The sequence below is a fragment of the Saimiri boliviensis genome, chromosome 21 (genome assembly GCF_048565385.1).
Source record: "Saimiri boliviensis isolate mSaiBol1 chromosome 21, mSaiBol1.pri, whole genome shotgun sequence".
Classification (NCBI taxonomy): Eukaryota; Metazoa; Chordata; class Mammalia; order Primates; family Cebidae; genus Saimiri; species Saimiri boliviensis.
Window position 1 is genome coordinate 31,098,357 of NC_133469.1, and position 21,492 is coordinate 31,119,848.

The following is a 21,492-nucleotide window of genomic DNA, read 5'->3' on the forward strand; positions in this document are numbered from 1 at the left end:
TTATAAATTACCCAGTCTCTGGCAGTTCTTTATAGCAGTGAGGGAACAGACCAATACACAGACTAAAAGAAAATTAATAGAAAGAGGCATGGCTGTGTTGAATGGAACTGCTTATAAGAGAAGACCAGACATCTATCAGAAAAACCTGCCCAATGCTGTAGCTAATTCCAAAACTAAAGATTAACCCAGCAAAGCCACAGAGTACTTCCAACTCTGGCAGTTCCAAATGAGGTCAGCATATAATAATGGCAGCCCCAACCCCTAGCAGGAACACAGCGATAATACAGACAAAAGGTGCACGTGACAGCCTTCACTAAGGGCATGTTTACTCACCTCGTTGAACAAGCAGTGGGACCCTTTATACCTAGTCACTTGGGCTCGAGAAATAGCTGGATTCTCCCCAGGGAGGCTGCCCTCCACCTCCCCCAGCTTCCCCGATTTAAGGTTGAAGATGGCTGGAATGCATCCCACCTACGGGGACTGGTGGACATGGCTAGGGGTGGAGCCAGAACAAGCCCTCAAAGGAACAGAGGCCAAACTGGGAACTCAGGGGAGCCAAGTGGAAGCAGAACAGAACATAAAGTGAGCTGTACATCCAACAGCCATGAGTAACATCAAAAAGGTTGCAGCCTGGCCAACCTGGCAAACCCTCACCTCTAAAAAAAATACAAAAATTGGCCAGGCGCGGTGGCTCAAGTTTGTAATACCAGCACTTTGGGAGGCCGAGGCGGGTGGATCACGAGGTCGAGAGATCGAGACCATCCTGGTCAACATGGTGAAACCCCGTCTCTACTAAAAATACAAAAAATTAGCTGGGCATGGTGGCACGTGCCTGTAATCCCAGCTACTCAGGAGGCTGAGGCAGGAGAATTGCCTGAACCCAGGAGGCGGAGGTTGCGGTGAGCCGAGATCGCACCATTGCACTCCAGCCTGGGTAACAAGAGCGAAACTCCGTCTCAAAAAAAATAAAAATAAAAATAACAAAAATTAGCTGGATGTGGTGGTGCACACCTGTAATCCCAACTACTGGGGAGGCTGAGGCATGAGAATCGCTTGAACCGGGGAGCGGAGGTTGCAGTGAGCTGAGATCACCCCACTGCATTCCAGCCTGAGTGACAAAACAAGACCCTGTCTCAAAAAAAAAACAAAAAAAACGTACGCACAAAAAAACAGGTTATAACCCATCATGTAAGATACCCCCCATACATCTAAAATAATTAAATTAAACAGACCCAGCAAAGCAAACATGTTTCTGTCCTCTGCCTCATGTCTTTCAGGCAGCAGGGTTCCCATGTATTTTATGCTAGCAGGCACTGTTCCACACCCACCTGAAGCCACGGGTGTCTTAAGGCTTCTTCTGTCGTAAAACGTGCCTTTGGATCCACCACCAACAACTTCTTGACAAGGTCCAGAGCTAAAACAACAATTGGGCAAATCACAGCAAAAAGGATAAATATATTAAGTCAGCAATATCACAGTATGCCAGAATTAACAGGCCGTCATCCAGAAAGAGCAGAGAGGGTCTGAGATCATCACAGAGTCAGCAGACAGGGCCCCCTAATCTTCCTGACTCTCTCTATTCAGAGTACTGTGAGAAGACCAGGAATGATAATGACACTCCCCGTCTCCTGCTGCTTGGGATGTCAGTGAGGAGCTCTTAGCTGCCCGTTCCCTCTCTTGCTGCTACACTCAAGGTCAAACAAATTAAAGCTGAACTTCCACACAATTCTAAGATACTTGGGATGCACAGCAAACTCTCCCGGACACTCAGAGATTGATGGGTGAGAGTTACTCAGCCAGGGGGAGGTTCCTTGGAACTGCAGACTTGTCAGAAATAAAACTTGACACTCCAGCAAGCAACAAATGCACGCTGGCTTGTATACTGCAACCCTATTGTTCCTTAAATATTCTGACATTTAACACAAACATCTATATTATTTGACATTTAATTTTCTACTTTCTCTTCAGGGAACTAAAGTTGCCAGGATAAATAATAAAATAGAAGGTAACTAATGACATCTAGTTTTTATATGCTTACTTACTCAAAGGAAACCTTGTAACTAAAAAGTTACAAGTGCACTTACTTTGCTCACTAAAACAGGTACCAGGCACTTGTGTACATTATAGTTAGCCCTCACGAAAACCTTTTAAGGTAGGGGTTATTAAGGATCCCTTTACAGAGAAAGAAAATGGAGACTGGAGTTAAATAACTTGCCTAAGGCCACACAGCTAAGTAGTAGCAGACCCAGGACCTGAGCGCATGCTCTTAATAATTTCCAGTGCCTCTCAAATGGTGTGAAACTAACAATATAAAATAAGAACAGAATTGACAGGAAAAAACACCAAGGAATTTGGAAAGAAACTCCCACTACAGCACATACACATTTTAGCTTACCACAAATTCTTAACCATTTTGTATTCATACCCTCCTCTGAGACCTCTGTCCAGACTTCAGGAATGAAGTTGTATTTTCCACTGGTGATTTGATCCTTCAGTGACACCTGAGTCCTATGCTCAGAGAAAGGTGGATACCCACTAAGGCTTAATATTGGTAGAGAGAGAAAGGAAAAGAAATCAAGTGGCATTGTCAGTAGCATTCAGATATATAGGTTTGTTTTTCAGCATAATAAAAAGTCACACTTTTCTTTAAATCAATGGTCAAAAAGTGAGCTAGGCTAGGCACAATGGCTCATGCTTGTAATCCCAGCACTTTGGGGGGCTGAGGCAGGAGGATCACCTGAGCCCAGGGGTTCAAGATCAGCCTGGGCAACATGACAAAACCCCATCGCTACAAAAAAATAGAAAACTTAGCTAGGCATGGTAGTGTGCGCCTGTAGTCCCACCTACTTGAGGCTGAGGTAGGAGGATCACTTGACCCAGGAGGTAGAGGCTACAGTTAGCCAAGATCAAGCCACCGCAAGCCAGCCAGGGCAATGAAGCAAGACACATTTGTGACTTCATCTAATCACCTCCTACCAGTCTGCGAAGCACTGAAAATGTTTCTTACCAGATAAAAAGAATAACTCCTAAACTCCAGCAGTCCACAGCACGGTTATACCCAGCAGTCCCGACAGAAACAAGAACTTCAGGAGCCAAGTACGTGGGGGTTCCACATAAAGTTCTCATGAGAGAGGTCTCCCCCAAAATCTTGGAGTGCCCAAAATCAGTAATCTAAAATTCAGTACAAAAGGGAATAATGTTGAACTATGTCATAAAACAAAAAGAATAATATAGTTTGCCAGTCCAAGAAGACACGTAGGCTAGATTAGTTTCTATTGTAAAACTCACACCTGCCATAAATCTGGAATCTACAGATTCATGTCTTTGCAAGTTAAGACATTTAATTTTGTTTAAATTAAAATTCCTGAGCCTAGGAATCTCAACACTGAGGCTTTCCAATTTAACCTAACCTATGTCCTCTGTAATCTTACAAAAAGCTTATAACGATTATCACAGATACTTCAGGATTCTAATTAGTTCTATGTGGTTCTCAGACCCCACTGTCTCAAACTTGGCTCCACTATGGAATACCTGGGGAGCTTGGACACACATTCTTTTATTTTTTTTTTTGAGACAGAGTTTCGCTCTTGTTACCCAGGCTGGAGTGCAATGGCGCGATCTCGGCTCACCGCAACCTCCGCCTCCTGGGCTCAGGCAATTCTCCTGCCTCAGCCTCCCGAGTAGCTGGGATTACAGGCACGCGCCACCATGCCCAGCTAATTTTTTTTTTGTATTTTTAGTAGAGACGGGGTTTCACTATGTTGACCGGGATGGTCTCGATTTCTCGACCTCGTGATCCACCCGCCTCGGCCTCCCAAAGTGCTGGGATTACAGGCTTGAGCCACCGCGCCCGGCCTGGACACACATTCTTATACCTGAATGCCACTCTCAGCTTCTGAGGTGAAGCTTGGTGTCATAAATCCTAACAAGAGATTCTAAAGTGATGCCAGGCTTGAGAAACAGGGAAATGCAGGGTATGTGATTATTCATTCATTCATTCACTTATTTTGAGACGACATCTTGCTCTTTTGTGCAGGCTGGAGTGCAGTGGTGCAATCTTGGCTCACTGTAACCTCTGCCTCCCAGGTTAAAGTGATTCTTACGTCTCAGCCTCCCAAGTAGCTGGAATTACAGGCACACCCCACCATCCTCAGCTAAATTTTTGTATGTTAGTAGAAATGAGGTTTTGCCATGTTGGCCAGGCTGGTCTCAAACTCCTGACCTCAAGAGATCTGCCTGCCTCAGCCTCCCAAAGTGCTGGGATTACAGGTATGAGCCATTGCGCTCGGCCCACTTGTCCATAGACCCTTCCTCTCTCTCTGAGCACAAAGGTCACTTATACACAAGAGAGCTTAATAAATGCTCATTAAAATCTGGGTAAGAGCAGTATCACCTGATCTCTAAAATAACTGATAAGAGTGAAGGAGAGATATCCAAGATGGCTGATCACTAGCAGCTCGGGATTGTAGCTCCCAGTGAAAGCGCAAAGAACGAGAGGACGCCACACCTTCACATGAATTCTTGCTGCTCACGCACCAGGAGATTCCCAGCGGAGGAGCCCCACGGGTCGCTAGTGCGACTCTTGTGACCGGCGAGGCAGTTTTGCCGGCGCCTCGGAGCATCGGTTTTTGATGCAGAGTCAGAAAAGCACCATCAATCTTAACGCCGCTGATTTAGTCGGCGCAGTGGGTTGCTCAGATTTTGGCGCTGAGAATCAATAAGTTGGACGTCCACTCAGAAACCCAATTACAAAGACGGTAATTATAAAGATCACAAATGGATAAATCTACAACGAAGGGAAGAAAACAGCTAAAAAAAGGCTGAGAATACCCAAGATCAGAACGCCTCTCCCTCAGCAGGGGATCCCAGTTCCTCATCAGCAACGAAACAAGGCCTGATGGAGAACAAGTGTGTTCCAATTACAGACGCAGGCTTCAAAATGTGGATAATAAGAAACTTCTTTGAATTAAAAGAACTTGTTCTAACCCAATCCAAAGAAACAAAGCACTTTGAAAAAAGGTTTGACGAAATGTTAATAATAATACACAATTTAGAGAGGAAATAAGTGAATTGATGGAGCTGAAAAACACAATATAAGAACTACGTGAAGTATGCACAAGTTTTAACAGCCGAATTGATCAAGCAGAAGAAAGGATATCAGAGGTCGAAGACCAACTCAATGAAATAAAACAAGAAGACAAGATTAGAGAAAAAAGGATAAAAAGGAACGAGCAAAGTCTCCAAGAAATATGGGACTATGTGAAAAGACCTGATCTACGCTTGATAGGTGTACCTGAATGTGACGAAGAGAATGAATCCAAGCTGGAAAATACGCTTCAGGATATTATTCGGGAAAATTTTCCCAACCTAGTAAGGCAGGATAATATTCAACTCCAGGTAATACAGAGAACACCACGAAGATATTCCTCAAGAAGAGCAACTCCAAGGCACATAATCGTCAGATTCACCAGGGTTGAAATGAAGGAGAAAATACTAGGGACAGCCAGAGAGAAAGGTCAGGTTACCCACAAAGGGAAGCCTATCAGACTTACAGCAGATCTCTCGGCAGAAACCCTACAAGCCAGAAGAGAGTGGGGACCAATATTCAACATCCTTAAAGAAAAGAACTTTCAACCAAGAATTTCACATCCAGCCAAATTAAGCTTCATAAGTGAAGGAAAAATAAAGTTTTTTGTGAACAAGCAAGCACTCAGAGATTTCATCACCACCAGGCCTGCTTTACAAGAGCTTCTGAAAGAACCACTACACATAGAAAGGAACAAACAGTATCAGCCTTTCTAAAAAATACCAATAAGTAAAGAGCATCAATATAACGAAGAAAAAACTAAAACCCATCAGTATGCTGCATCCAGACCCATCTCACATTCAAGGATACACAAAGACTCAAAACAAGGGATGGAGAAAGATTTACCAACCAACCAGAGAGCTAAAATAAGTAAATAAAAAGCAGAAGTTACAATTTTTGCCTCTGATAAAATAGTCGTTAAAGCAACAAAGATCAAAAGAAGCAAAGAAGGACATTCTATAATGATAAAAGGATCAATGCAACAACAAGAAGAGCTAAAGATCCTAAATATATACGCACCCAATACAGGAATACCCAGACATACAAGACTAATAAAGAGACTTAGACTCCCACACAATAATAGTGGGAGACTTAAACATTAATATTAGACAGATCAATGAGACAGAAAATTAACAACGATATCCAGGACTTGAACTCAGATCTGGAACAAGTAAACGTAATTAACATTTATAGAACTCTCCACTTTAAATACACAACATATACACTCTTATCAGTACCACATCATATCAACTTAGAAGTTTAAACGAAATGTTGGTTGGCTCCTTGTTTGTTATTCTCTTCCCTCATTTTCTTTCATGTCTCCATGAAAGAAGGACAATTATAGGCATACCTATATTTAGACTGCATTCTAGCCCAGGCAATAAAGCAATACCCCCATTCTCTCTCCCTCTTCCTCTTCCTCTTTCTTCCTCTTCTTTATTCTTTTTCAAAAAAAAAAAAAAGATTTCAAAACCTTGACTTGTGGAAGATCATGGATCAGTTTGAGGACTCTGATGTTTTTGTTTTATTAGGCATTCCAGATGCACTACTGGTTTTTTTCCCCTAGAGAATATAATATTGTATCCATATTGTATTTTTGTTAACTGTAAAATTACTTCTGTAGTTACATAATTCATTTATATCATTAATTTGTGACTTATAGGTAAGTTAGTGCCTCTTTGACAATAGCGATTATTGGTTTGCCTCTCAACACCCAGAAGAATGTGGGAATGTAACTCACTCAGCACAAATCTAATGATTTTATTTGTTTTTGTTAATTTAAAAAATTACATTTATTGTGGAAAAAATAAAGAATGAAAAGGTCAGATTCTCAACCTTTTTATGCTCCCACCTTTTTATTTGAGGAATTAAAAGTTTCTAAACAAGAATCTACAGGAATAGCCACATACAAAATGCCAATTTCTTACCTTTATAAGACAGTCCTCTTCTTGAGATGACAGTAAAACATTCTCTGGCTTTAAGTCACGATGTATAATACCGTTTTCATGAAGGTACTACACAGAAAGGCAGTCATGACCCTCAGATTCATGCAGTAGATACTTAAGTAGAATCAAAGTTACCAACATACACATCTCACAGCTGGCTGAAACCATAAACCGTGATACACACAACCATATTCTCCAAAATCATAGAAAACTGTTGGGGTAAAGTTTACAAATTTGTTTGAGAGGATCTTTAAAAAGCAGGGAAACGGGCCGGGCGTGGTGGCTGAAGCCTGTAATCCCAGCACTTTGGGAGGCCAAGGCGGGTGGATCACGAGGTCAAGAGATCGAGACCATCCTCGTCAACATGGTGAAACCCCGTCTCTACTAAAAACACAAAAAACTAGCTGGGCATGGTGGCGCACGTGCCTGTAATCCCAGCTACTCAGGAGGCTGAGGCAGGAGAATCGCTTGAACCCAGGAGGCGGAGGTTGCGGTGAGCCGAGATCGCACCATTGCACTCCAGCCTGGGTAACAAGAGCGAAACTCCGTCTCAAAAAAAAAAAAGGCTTGTGGGCAGACATGGTGGCTCATGCCTATAATCCCAGTATTTTGGGAGCCCAAGGCGGGCGGATCATTTGAGGTCAGGAGTTTGAGACCAGTCTGGGCAACATGGTGAAACTCCATCTCTATTAAAAATACAAAAATAAAATTAGCCTGGTGTGGTGGTGAGCACCTATAATCCCAGCTACTGGGTAGGCGGGGGCAGGAGAATCACTTGAATCCAGGAGGAGGTTGTAGTGAGCTGAAATCACACCACCGCACTCCAGTCTGGGCTACAGAGTGAGACTCTGTCTAAAAAAAAAAAAAAAAAAAAAAGACAGTTCCACTGTCACCTAGGCTGGAGTGTAGTGGTATAACTTCAGCTCAGTGCAGCCTCAACCTCCCAGGCTCAAGCCATTCTCCTACCTCAGCCTCCAGAGTGGCTAAGACCACAGGTGCATGCCACCATGCCTGGCTATTTTTATTTTTTGTAGAGATGTAGGTCCTACTATATGATCCAGGCTGGATCACAGTGGCCCGATCTTGGCTCACTGAAACCTCTGCCTCCCAGGTTCAAGTGATCCTCCTGCCTCAGTCTCTCGAGTAGCTGGGATTACAAGCACACACCACCTTGCGCAGCTAATTGCTGTATTTTTAATAGAGACAGCGTTTCACCATGTTGGTCTCTTGATGTCGTAATCCACCCGCCTCACCTCCAAACTGCCGAGATTACACACGTGAGCCACCACGCCTGGCCAGTGAAATCTTTTTCATCTCAGTGAAAGGAGTAGGATGTTTTTGCTAAGAGAACAGTAAACACACAGATTCTCTTCTGAGTTTTAATGCATGGTCCCTAGATTTCTGCCTAATTCTGAAAGTAATTCACCTAAAAGAAATTCAGCTGTCAAAATTGAGGGCTTCTCTTACCTGTACCGCTAAGAGCATCTGGTAAAAATAGAGCTTGCAGGTAGCTTCTTTTAGGCGTTTATTCCCTACCACTTTGTCGAACAGCTCACCCCCTTCCATCCTGAAACACACAGGCAAAGCAAGGGGTTCATTCCTGGGGGGAAACATACTTGGACAGAAGATAATAAAACAAACAAAACAAACTCATTAAGACAAGCAAACAGCTGACATTTTTATTCACTTTTATTCCATTTTTAAAACTAATGAGGTAATAGGCCTTATTCACAATCAGATGTTCCAGTTGGAAACTAATGATGAAAGGAGTGAGCATTGGAGGCAGTTGGGGAACTTTAAAAAACCTGATCCAGGCCGGGCGCGGTGGCTCACGCCTGTAATCCCAGCACTTTGGGAGGCCGAGCCGGGCAGATCACGAGGTAAAGAGACCGAGAACATCCTGGCCAACATGGTGAAACTGCGTCTCTACTAAAAATGCAAAAAAATTAGCTGGACATGGTGGCGCGCGCCTGTAGTCCCAGCTACTCGGGAGGCTGAGGCAGGAGAATTGCTTGAACCCAACAGTCGGAAGTTGCAGTGAGCCGAGATTCATGCCACTGCACTCCAGCCTGGCGCCTGGTGATGGAGTGAGACTCTGCCTCAAAAAAAAAAGGCTGGGCGCGGTGGCTCAAGCCTGTAATCCCAGCACTTTGGGAGGCCGAGGCGGGTGGATCACGAGGTCAAGAGATCGAGACCGTCCTGGTCAACATGGTGAAACCCCGTCTCTACCAAAACTACAAAAAATTAGCTGGGCATGGTGGCACATGCCTGTAATCCCAGCTACTCGGGAGGCTGAGGCAGGAGAATTGCCTGAACCCAGGAGGCAGAGGTTGCGGTGAGCCGAGATCGCGCCATTGCACTCCAGCCTGGGTAACAAGAGCGAAACTCCGTCTCAAAAAAAAAAATCTGATTCAGTAGTTTGGAGGTGGGGCCCAGGAGTCTGCTTTTCTTTTCAGACAGAGCCTGGATGTCACCCAGGCTGGAGTACAGTGGTTCAATCTTGGCTTAGTGCAACCTCTGCTTCCCAGGTTCAAGTGACTCTCATGCCTTAGCCTCCCAAGTAGCTGGGATTATAGGTATGCACCACCATGCCCAGCTAACATTTTTTTTTTTTTTTTTTTTTTTTTTTTAAGTAGAGACAAGGTTTTGCCATGTTGGCCAGGCTGGTTTCAAACTCCTGGCCTCAAGTGATCTGCCCACTTTGCCCTCCCAAAGTGCTGGGATTACAGGCGTAAGTCATCAAGCCCAGTCAGGAGTTTGCATTTTTATCACATACCACAGATGATTCTGAGACTGACGTAGAAGAGCAAAAAGAAATTTACAGACAACCAGGATTTGAACCCCAACTCTACCACTTCCCAGCTTTTGGACTTTGGGCAAGCTATTTAACTTGCTTAATAGCTGAGCTTGGGCCAGACCCGGTGGTTCAAGCCTGTAATCCCAGCACTTTGGGAGGCTGAGGTGGGTAGATCACGAGGTCAAGAGATCGAGACCATCCTGGTCAACATGGTGAAACCCCGTCTCTACTCAAAATACAAAATATCAGCTGGGCATGGTGGCGCGTGCCTGTAATCCCAGCTACTCAGGAAGCTGAGGCAGGAGAATTGCCTGAACCCAGGAGGCAGAGGGTGCGGTGAGCAGAGATCGCGCCATTGCACTCCAGCATGGGTAACAAGAGCGAAAGTCCGTCTCAAAAAAAAAAAAAAAAAAAAAAAAGTTAAGCTATAATTGATGTAGGAAAAGCTCCTGGCACAAGTGTGTGGCAAGGTTATTCTATCTGTGATGCATTTTCTCTTTCTTTTAAAGTGGGGCTAAGCATAGTAACCCATCTATAACCTGTAAGTAATCTGCAGAACTGTTGTGAAGAATGAGTCAACCTATGTAAAGCACTTACAGCATTACTTAGATTACAATCAGTGCTTAATAAATATCAGCTACTATCTCAGCCCACCGCAACCTCTACCTCCTGGGTTCAAGTGATTTTCCTACCTCAGCCTCCCAAGTAGCTGGGATTACAGGCATGCACCATCATGCCCAGCTAATTTTGTATTTTTAGTAGAGACGGGATTTCTCCATGTTGGTCAGGCTTGTCTCGAACCAGGCTCTCCTAGTGCTGTGATCAGGGGGCTGTTGTTTACCATAAAGTCTATTTTCTTTTTTCTTATATTTTTTGAGACAGTCTTACTCTGTCCATCGCAGCTTACTGCAACCTCTACCTCCCAGGTTCAACTGATTCTCGTGTCTCAGCCACCCAAGGAGCTGGAACTAAAGGCATGTCCCCCCACACCTGGCCAAGTTTTATATTTTTAGTAGAGATGGGGTTTTGCCATGTTAGCCAGGCATGTCTTGAATGCTTAGCCTCAAGGGAGCCGCCCACCTCAGCCTCCCAAAGTGCTGGGATCACAGGTGTGAGCCACCACACCCGGCCTGTTTTCTATACAGTCATAATGATCACAATGCATAGATACCATTTGCCAGCCAGAAGCAAAACATTCTGTGCCTCCCACAACAGCTGCTCCCAGAAACACTTAATATTTATGCAGGAGCAGATATCAAGACAGGCATCTTCAAGAAATGAGACAGGAAGTTATTCTGATTATACCAAATAACACAAGACATTATCACCGTTGAAATAAACTACCAAGACACAGAAAGATCCTCAGATGCCACCATGCAACCTGGTCCTAGGTTGAAAGCACCTGGGTAGAAAGGCCTACCCAGGTAGATATTTCAGAGCAGTCATCCTTCAGTATCCATAGGAGATTGATTCCAGGAGCCCCCTAAGATACCAAAATCCATGATCCTCAAGCCCCTTATATTTGCATATAATCTATTTATATCATCTCACATACTTTTTTTTTTTTTGAGACAGAGTCTCACTCCCGTTGCCCAGGGTGGAGTGCAGTGGCACGATCTTGGCTCATTACAGCCTCGACTTCCCAAGCACAGGTGATCCTCCCACTTCAGCCTCCTGAATAACTGAGGTTACAGATGTGTGCCACCATGCCCAGCTCATTTTTTGTTTGTTTGTTTTGATAGAGATGGGGTTTCAACATTATTACCCAGGCTGTCTCTTGTATACTTTATTTTTTTAATTTTTTGAGATGGAGTGTCCCTCTGTGGCCCAGCCCAGGTTCAAGTGATTCTGCTTCAGCCTCCCAAGAAGCTGGAATCACAGATGTGTGTCACCACACCTGGATAGTTTTTGTATTTTTGGTAGAGATGGGGTTTTACCATGTTGGCAGGCTGGTCTCGAACTCCTGACCTCAGGTGATTGCCCACCTCAGCTTCCCAAAGTGCTGGGATTACAGGCGTGAGCAACTGCACCCAGCCCTGCATACTTCATATAATCTCTAAACTACTTACAAAACCTAACAAATTGGCCGGGCGCGGTGGCTCAAGCCTGTAATCCCAGCACTTTGGGAGGCCGATCTCGGCTCACCACAACCTCCGCCTCCTGGGCTCAGGCAATTCTCCTGCCTCAGCCTCCTGAGTAGCTGGGATTACAGCCACACGCCACCATGCCCAGCTGATTTTTTTATTTTTAGTAGAGACGGGGTTTCACTCACTATGTTGACCAGAACGGTCTCGATCTCTTAACCTCGTGATCCACCCGCCTCGGCCTCCCAAAGTGCTGGGATTACAGGCTTGAGCCACCGCGCCCGGCCCCCAGATAATTTTTGTATTTTTAGTAGAGACGGGGTTTCTCCCTGTTGGTCAGGGTGGTTTTGAACTCCTAACCACATGATCTGCCCGCCTTGGCCTCCCAAAGTGCTGGGATTACAGGCGTGAGCCACCGCACCCAGCCGGCATTTAATTCTTACAAGGACTCTACATGTGGGGGTACATTATAATCCCCAGCTAACACTAGGAAGATGAGACTCAGAGAGATGAAATAAACTCACCCATGGGTGGTCAGCTTGTCACCTGCAGGGTGGAATTCAAGCCCAGGTCACAGATCCAGGGCCTGGAATCCCATACCACCTACCTTTGGAAACATTGGAGAGTTTTTAGGATTAATATTACCCCCACTATACACAGACTTTGTGGGCCCCACTACTACATACATATGTTGAGGTCCCCCAATATGAGAAAGGCAAGCCTACATTAGATTCTTTGGTGGCTTTGTAAGCATTTGAAAGGGAATAGAAATTTTTAAAAAGTTTGCTACTTACAATTCCAAAACAAGATAATAATCTTCTGCATCAAAAAAGTTTTTAATCTTGATGATGCAAGGCTAAGAAGAGGGGGAGAAAAAAGGGAAAGTAGTGAGAAACTCCCAAGAGGAAAACCACAAGAGCTTAGAACTTCTGCCCGGAAGAGCAGGGAGGCCAAGACCAGGCATTTGGCTCCCTGCCTCCAGAGGCTTGAAAGTTCACTCAGGGGAGAAGGCAGACAGAGTCTAGCCAACTCCTCAGTGAGAGCATGCAAGAAATTTTCCACCCCGCCATGATGATGAGAGACTAGTTCATATTTCACAGGCAAGGATTTTACCTAGCAATGAAGGCTGGGTCTCTTCCCAGTCTGCTTCCTCACTGCCCCAGAGCAAAGGTACTCAAGGACAGCCTAAGGAACCCCGAGGGAGACTGACAAGTAGCATGAATAAAAGCGGTCAAGCAGGAGCCCAGCCATGCTCCCGAACAAGGATTATTTAAGCTCTAGGCAAGAAACTCCAGGCAACCAGATCTCATGGGACAAGATCCTATCATTTTTCAAAGGAAGAGAAGAATTCTAATTTTATAAGAACTCTAAAACACACTTAGAGCGGGGGTCCGAGAGAGAGAGAGAGAGAGAGAGAGAGAGAGAGAGACAGACAGACAGACAGACACACACACACACACACACACACACACACCCCTATGGCTGACAGTTCATGTTCTCTGATCAATGCCGGGTGCGGGTGCATGGAAAAACACTGAGGGTAAGGGAGAAAGTACTGCACGTTTTTAAATGCCTACACAATATCATGATTTTATACTTAGCACACCTATTGTGGTTTAATTTTTCTTTTTTTTTTTTGAGACAGTCTCACTTTATTTTTTTGAGACAGAGTCTCACTTTGTCACTCAGGCTCAAGTGCTCACTGCAACCTCCGCCTCCTGGGTTCAAGCGATTCTCCTGCCTCAGCCTCTTGAGTAGCTGGGACTATAGGCATGCGCCACCACATGCAGCTAATTTCGGTATTTTTAGTAGAGAGAGGGTTTAACCATGTTGGCCAGGTTCATCTCGAACTCCTGGCCTCAAGTGATCCACCCACCTCCCCTCCCATAGTGTTGGGATTACAGGCATAAGCTACGACACCTATATTTTTATAATACAAAGGACAGTAGATAGTTAAGCAAGGTGGGTAAATAAAAGATTTGGTGTGTATTTATCAGGGACACACATCCCAGCAGAGGAGGATTGTAGTTGTATCAGTATTAAAGAGAAAAGAACCATCAGATTTTTTTGTTTTAGACTCAAGAGTGATAAAACTTCCCAGACTAATCTTCCTATAATGTATATTTCATCATATTAATCACTCATCACTCTATTAAGATCCTCCAGTGGAACCTTCCCACAATGAATTGTTATATAGCAATGAATGAACGCCCAGTTTTCCAACCATAGATGGGTCCTGGAAGCATAATGTTGAATGGAAAAGGCAAGTCACAAAAGACTACAAAGAGTATGATACAGGTTGAGCATCCCACATATAAAAATACAAATTTTTTTTGAGACAGAGTCTCACTGTGTTGCCCAGGCTGGAGTGTGGTGGCATGATCTTGACTCACTGCAACCTTTGCCCCCACTCCCCCAACCCCCAGGTTCAAGCAATTCTCCTGCCTCAGACTCCCGAGTAGCTGAGATTACAGGTGCCTGCCACTGTGCCCAGCTAATTTTTGTATTTTTTTTAGAGACAGGGTTTTACCATCTTGGCCAGACTGGCTTTGAACTCCTGACCTCATGATCCACACACCTTGGCCTCCCAAAGTTCTGGGATTACAGGAATGAGTCACCATGCCAGATTCCAAATCTTTTTGAGAAGTGACACAACACTCAAAGGGAATGCTCACTGGAGCATTTTGGATTTGACATTTTTGGATTTGGAATGCTCAACCAGGAAGTACAATGCAAATATTCTGAAATCCAAAAAGATCCAAAATCCAAAAACCTCTGGTCCCAGGCTTGTAGCATAAGGGGCATTCAATCTGTACCATTTTTATAAGGCTCAGAAACAAGCAGTAAAAACTATATTATTTAGGGATACATATATTTGTGGCTTTAAAAAAGCAAGGGACAGTACACATAGCATTCAAGATAGGCAGAATTACTTGAACCCCAGAGGCTGAGGCTGCGGTGAGCCAAGATCATGCCACTGCACTCTGGCCTGGGCAACAGAAGGAGATTCTGTCCCAAAGAAAGTAAATACACACATAGATAAATAAAGAAGAAGAAAAGGCACATATAGAAAAGGAATAGGCAGAAGGAAAAATGGGAACTGAGTGGTTCTCGTTGGCTTCATAATGGGCAGTGTCAGTACCTATCTGAAAATGGGTGGGGTCTGGAGCTAACAGAGCATGAAGAGGTGCCTGACAGAACCATTGTGAACTATCTCCTCTCGTGTCCACTATCTCCAGGGTCACTGGCTAGGGCTGTCACTGCTAAAAGTGTCTCTACCAGGAATCAGAAGCTACTAACCCACACCTTCCACTTAGGTCATACTGGGAAAGCAGTTCAGGGAATTAATGATCCCCTGTCACTCCCCAAGTGTGCTATCTGTGCTGAAAGCTTTACAAGCAAGTCTCTAAATTCTCACACTGACCTTGTGACATAAGTAGTCTTATTGTCTTCATTGTACAGATGAGGAAATAGGGGCTCCAATAAGTAAAATGAACTTCTCATAAATGACTTCTCAGCTTCTTTTTTTTTCTTTTTTTTTTTGAGACGGAGTTTCGCTCTTGTTACCCAGGCTAGAGTGCAATGGCGCGATCTCGGCTCACCACAACCTCCGCCTCCTGGGTTCAGGCAATTCTCCTGCCTCAGCCTCCTGAGTAGCTGGGATTACAGGCACGTGCCACCATGCCCAGCTAATTTTTTGTATTTTTAGTAAAGACGGGGTTTCACCATGTTGACCAGGATGGTCTCGATCTCTTGACCTTGTGATCCACCCACCTCGGCCTCCCAAAGTGCTGGGATTACAGGCTTGAGCCACCGCGCCCGGCCTTCTCAGCTTCTTTAGTAGAACTGAGATGGGAACCCAGGTCTGTCTCCACACTAGACTAAAGTCCCATGAGGGAAGGGATGGACAGCTCTATCTGTGCTTACGACTTCCCTGGGTCCACAAGACAGGCTGGCACTGTAAGTGTTCAAAAACTGACCACATCAATCTCTGACTCCAAAGGCCAGGCTTTCTTGGCCACTAGACTCTACTCATTGTCCCAAAGCATCAAGATGCACTCAGGGGTCCATGTTTATTTCCCAAGAGTTCCATGGGCCCTGGTAAACTGCAAATAGATACATTTGGAAATTTTTTTTAGAGTTTTGAATTCTTCTCTATTGCACTGGACACCAGATTTGTGTAAATGTTGTTTCAAGATCATCTGACATCAGGGAAAATTCCCTGAGCATTTGTGTTTATCTTAAAGGTAGGTTTGATGCACCCCTACCCCAGAAAATTAGAGGGCTCCTCTCTCCCAGCAGGGTATGGTGGTACATTCCTGTAGTCCCAGCTACTCAGGATACTGAGGCAGGAGGATTGCTTGGGCTTAGGAGTTTGACGCTGCAGTGAACTATGATTGCACCACTGCACTGAAGCCTGGGTGACAGAGAGAGACTCTGTCTCTAAAAGAGAGAGAGTGAGAGTGAGAGTGAGAGAGAGAGAGAAAGAGAAAGAGAAAGAGAAAGAGAAAGAGAGAGAGAGAGAGAGAGTGTGTGTGTGTGTGTGTGTGTGTGTGTGTGTGTGTTAAAGAGAGACTCCCAATCTCTTGGAAAAAGGACCTGGCAAATTCAGGGAGGAAGAAGAATTTGCAAAAGAAACAGAAGAAAAACAAGCAGGAAGGTCAGCCACTCTGATTCTCCTGGGTTTTCAGGTCCACCCACTGAGTTCTAAAGGAACCTGCTAAATTATCAACAACAGTAATTGTTCCTCAGTTTCTACTGACTTTTTTGAGGAATTTTGAGAGGTAGAACAGAGAAGAAATCTTTTTGCTGTTTGGAGATTAAAAGCCAGAAAAAGATCATCATTAGCTGGACAGAAGAGAAGTCTTGCCTTGAGTTTAATGCCAGTGCTTATGCTTTCATGGGTACTCATGAATTAATGAAGAAACTGAAAGAACCAAAAAAAAAAAAAAAAACAAAACAAAACCCAAGATAAGACTAAGCCCACCCTCTAATTTCTCTTCTCACAGTTTTATTTTTGAGATGGAGTCTCGTACTGTCGCCCAGGCTGTAGTGCAGTGGCACAATCTCACCTCACTGCAATCTCCGCCTCCTGGGGTCAAGCAATCATCCTGCCTCAGCCTCCTGAGTAGCTGGGACTACAGGCATGCGCGACCACGCCCAGCTAATTTTTTTGTATTTTTAGTAGAGACGGGGTTTCATCATGTTGGCCAGATGGTCTTGATCTCCTGACCTCATGATCTGCCCACCTCGGTTTCCCTAAGTGCTGGGATTATAGACGTGAGCCACCAAGCCCAGCCTTTCTTCTCACTTTTTAAAAGTGAGACACATTTTTCATTGAGACAGAATCATCACTGCACAAAAAGGTAAGAAATACTTACACCCAGCCAGGCGTGAGCTCACGCCTGTGATCCCAGCTACTCAGGAAGCTGAGGCAGGAGAATCACTTGAACTCGGGAGGCAGAAGTGGCAATGAGTGGAGATCATGCCACTGTACTCTGGCTTGGGCAACAGAACAAGACTCCATCTCAAAAGAGAAAAGAAGGAAAAGGCTGGGCGCAGTGGCTCACACTTGTAATCCCAGCACTTTGGGAGGCCAAGGTGGGCAGATCACCTGAGGTCAGGAGATCGAGACCGTCGTGAGTGACTAACACGGTGAAATCCCATCTCTACTAAAAATATAAAAAAAATAGGCCAGGCGCGGTGGCTCAAACCTGTAATCCCAGCACTTTGGGAGGCCGAGGCGGGTGGATCACGAGGTCGAGGGATCGAGACCATCCTGGTCAACATAGTGAAACCCCGTCTCTACTAAAAATACAAAAAATTAGCTGGGCATGGTGGCACGTGCCTGTAATCCCAGCTACTCAGGAGGCTGAGGCAGGAGAATTGCCTGAACCCAGGGGGCGGAGGTTGCGGTGAGCTGAGATCGCGCCATTGCACTCCAGCCTGGGTAACAGGAGCGAAACTCCGTCTCAAAAAAAAAAAAAAAAAATAGCTGGGCATGGTGGCACACGCCTGTAGTCCCAGCTACTCGGGTGTCTGAGGTAGGAGAATTGCTTGAACCCAGGAGGCAGAGATTGCAGTGAGCTGAAAACACACCACTGCACTACAGCCTGGGTGACAGTGAGAGACTCCATCTCAAAAGAGAAAAGAAGGAAAAGGCTGGGCGCGGTGGCTCACACCTGTAATCCCAGCACTTTGGGAGGCCAAGGCAAGCAGATCACCTGAGGTCAGGAGATCGAGACTATCGTGAGTGACTAACACGGTGAAATCCCATCTCTACTAAAAATACAAAAAAAAAATAGCTGGGCATGGTGGCGCACGCCTGTAGTCCCAGCAACTCAGGAGGCTGAGGTAGGAGAACTGCTTGAACCCTGGAGGCGGAGATTGCAGTAAGCCGAGAACACGCCACTGCACTACAGCCTGGGTGACAGTGAGAGACTCCGTCTCAAAAAAAAAAGAACTACTTACACCCAACAAGGTCACAGACACCATTTAATCAGATCTAAGAACAGGATGTCTTCATACTTAATGGATATCCTTGGATTTATTTGGATTACTCCAAATAAAAGGTATTCAAAGGTATTAAAACTTCAGGTAAAACTAAGCCAAATTCACTAAAATTAGCACTGTCTTCTCCAACATAATCAGTTGATCAAATGTCTATGAGATAGAATAATTACTACGTCTTTTGGTCAAGAACTAACTCAGAAGAAATATCATGTAATTATTTAATCATGAAATCTTTATATAGTATTGTTCACTCAACATTTTGGAGTAAAATTCTTCATAGCTAAATGACAGCGAGGCACATGTGTGCATATACACACAAGTTAAAGAACCCAGTTTAATATTTTATTTTTTGAGACAAAGTCTTGCTTGGATACCCAGGCTACAGTGCCGTGGCATGATCTCGGCTCACTGCAACCTCCGCCTCCCAGGTTCAAGTGTTTCTTCTGCCTCAGCCTCCTGAGTACATGGGATTATAGGCATTTGCCACCATGCCCAGGTAATTTTTGTATTTTTAGTAGAGATGGGGTTTCACCATGTTGGCCAGACTAGTCTCAAACTCCTGACCTCAGGTGATCCACCAACCTCAGCCTCCCAAAGTGCTAGGATTACTGGTGTGAGCCACCAAACACAACCAGTATTAGCTTTATTATACTGAAAGGCTTTATACTCCTCTCATATTTTGAGATAAATAAATCTAAGTATGGGTCATATCTTCTTAATACTTACATGATTTAGCTTTTTCAAAATTTCTATTTCTGTTTCAACATTGAGAGCTGGGTCCTTTCATAAATAGAAAAACAGAGTTTATTAATAATAATTGCCAATATTTTTTAAAAATGTACAGTTAAACTTAGTTTACTCAATAAAGGCTGCCTGAGTTCCAAACCCAGCTCTATTCCTAAAAAGAAATCAAAGCCCAGAGGTCAATGACTTAAATACCTCACCTGAAATAACTTTGCAAAATCCTTGGCAAATAGTAAGCATTCAATAAATGCCAGGCCTTGTGCCAAGCTCTTTATTTAAATAAATGGCCAGGTCCTGTACCAAGCTCTGTATTTATATAGATCAAGTCTCATGAGCCTCAGAATCCCCAGCTGAAGGGGATTCTACAATTATCCCCATCTTACAGATGGGGCAAACAAGGCTCAGAAGACAGAATGCACTTGCCTCAGTGTCCACAGTCAGAAACAAGTGTGTTTCCACTGTGTTCATGTTTAATTCGTCAACCCTACTTATTAGCTATGGAACTATTTAAATTCATTAAAATGATAAAAAACATGGACAAGAAGGCGTTCAATTAAACTGTATAAGGAAAATGTTAATTCAAATTGCTACTAATAGAGCAGATACAGGTTCCAACTTCAACAGCAGGCTCACATGTTTTCTGAAACTCTGACAAGAGGAGGCTTCAGGGTACTAAAGTTGTTCTGTTACAATTCCAAAAGGATGAATCAAGTAACTCAACTTCCTGGGCTACACCCTCCGCAAGCAAAGAGGAGATAGAATTACATATTTATATAAAATGAACTTCAGCTAAGAAACCCAGATGTTTAATTTTAAGAGCCTGCCTCTTCCTGTAAGCCGCTAAACTCATTACCAAGTCAGGGCATATTCTGATAATAAAATAGTCACAAAGAGTCCAATCTGATTCAAAGAATGAAATCAAAAAGTAAAATTTTACTCCCAGTTAACAATCTAGTTGGTATTTTCTTCTCCTCAAAATGGGAAACAAATCTTAGAATCGCAGGGGAAAAGATCTATAACAAAGTGAACACAAAAAGGAAATTCTTCTTGCCATGTGAGAATGGCATTTTCTAGGGGGGAAAAATTGATCTTCAAAGAATGTGAAAGTATAATAGCCAGAAACAGCTGGTCGAAAAGGAAAATGTGATTAGGGGCTGTGTTTTACATTACTTTGTTGAGTAACATGTGGAAAGACCAATGCATTTGGCCATCTCTCCCATACAGTAAATGTGGATTACAAAAAAGTAGTAAACAGCTGCTATAAAGAAAAACTATGTCAATGATTTAACTAAAATTTTACAAATCTATGGCTAATCCATGAACCAAGGATACTCACTGCCATATTACCCAGAACGGCAAAGAATAAGAAATTACCTAAATGATCAGGCAGAGAAATTGTTAAATAAATTACAATAAAGTAAGTGATATGAAAACTCAGTCATCAAAAAGGATGTATTAGGGAAAAGATTTTGCCATAATGCATTTGTGGAAAAGCAAAATACAAAACTGTATATACAAGATGATTTCAACCATCTAAAAACACGATTTCATCTGAACAAAAACTAGGAGGAAAAGGAAAACTGAAAACAGCTGTGGGGTTACAGTGAGGATTATGGCTGAATTTTTTTCTCTAATTTCCTGTCATTTATTGTAAAAACAATCTTGTAACAACTTTGAACTTGGAAGGAGAAAAAAAATACTTCCCGCTATGCTCATTATTATGTACAATTAAATACTTGTGGAACCAAATTGTCTGTAAGTCAAAGTTTCTAGATTAATCAAAGATGCCTCCAAATTTTCCATGTTCTTTGATACTTACAAATTCATCCACCTAAGCAGGGAGTTGTTCCTGAGATTGAAGATCATCAATCTAAGATTATTTTGGGAAGTTATAAAGAAGTGTCAATACAAGGTGAGCAGCCTTTTATTGGTACTTACTGCCTCTCTTTCTGAACCAATGGCAAACTTCCTTTTGCTGATGATCTTTATGGCTACTTTCTTACATGTTTTCCTCTCGAAAGCCAGCTTTACCTCTCCACAGGCACCACTAGAGGGAAAAACAAAGACAGTGATTGTCTGAATGTTTTTAATTACGAGACCCACCACTCCTGAGTCCGATGCTTCAAGTATTACAATTTACAGACATTCCATGTAACAACCCTTCCATTGTCCCTATTTGCACAGGACACAGTGGAACTTCACCAATGTAAAATGTCAAGGGCTTAACAGCCAACAACACTAAGTCAGCTCCAAATTCCACTTTTGAGCTAAGTGATACAAACATGAGTCTTACTGCAGCCCTGGATTGTGAAATTCCCAGAT

General features: G+C 43.7%; 1 protein-coding gene across 5 annotated transcripts in view; it reads right to left on the reverse strand.

The window, feature by feature from the left end:
* CHEK2 (checkpoint kinase 2) overlaps nt 1-21,492 on the reverse strand; it is a 54,073-nt gene that overhangs the window by 6,668 nt on the left and 25,913 nt on the right. For all 5 annotated transcript variants that reach the window (XM_074391311.1, XM_039462337.2, XM_039462338.2 and 2 more), the window contains 8 exons: nt 21,109-21,217; nt 19,153-19,206; nt 12,708-12,769; nt 8,500-8,599; nt 7,015-7,101; nt 3,008-3,171; nt 2,426-2,541; nt 1,329-1,414 (listed from right to left, as the gene is read on the reverse strand). In XM_074391311.1, coding sequence (XP_074247412.1) covers nt 1,329-1,414; nt 2,426-2,541; nt 3,008-3,171; nt 7,015-7,101; nt 8,500-8,599; nt 12,708-12,769; nt 19,153-19,206; nt 21,109-21,217 — 778 coding nt within the window. The remainder of the gene's footprint in view (nt 1-1,328; nt 1,415-2,425; nt 2,542-3,007; nt 3,172-7,014; nt 7,102-8,499; nt 8,600-12,707; nt 12,770-19,152; nt 19,207-21,108; nt 21,218-21,492) is intronic.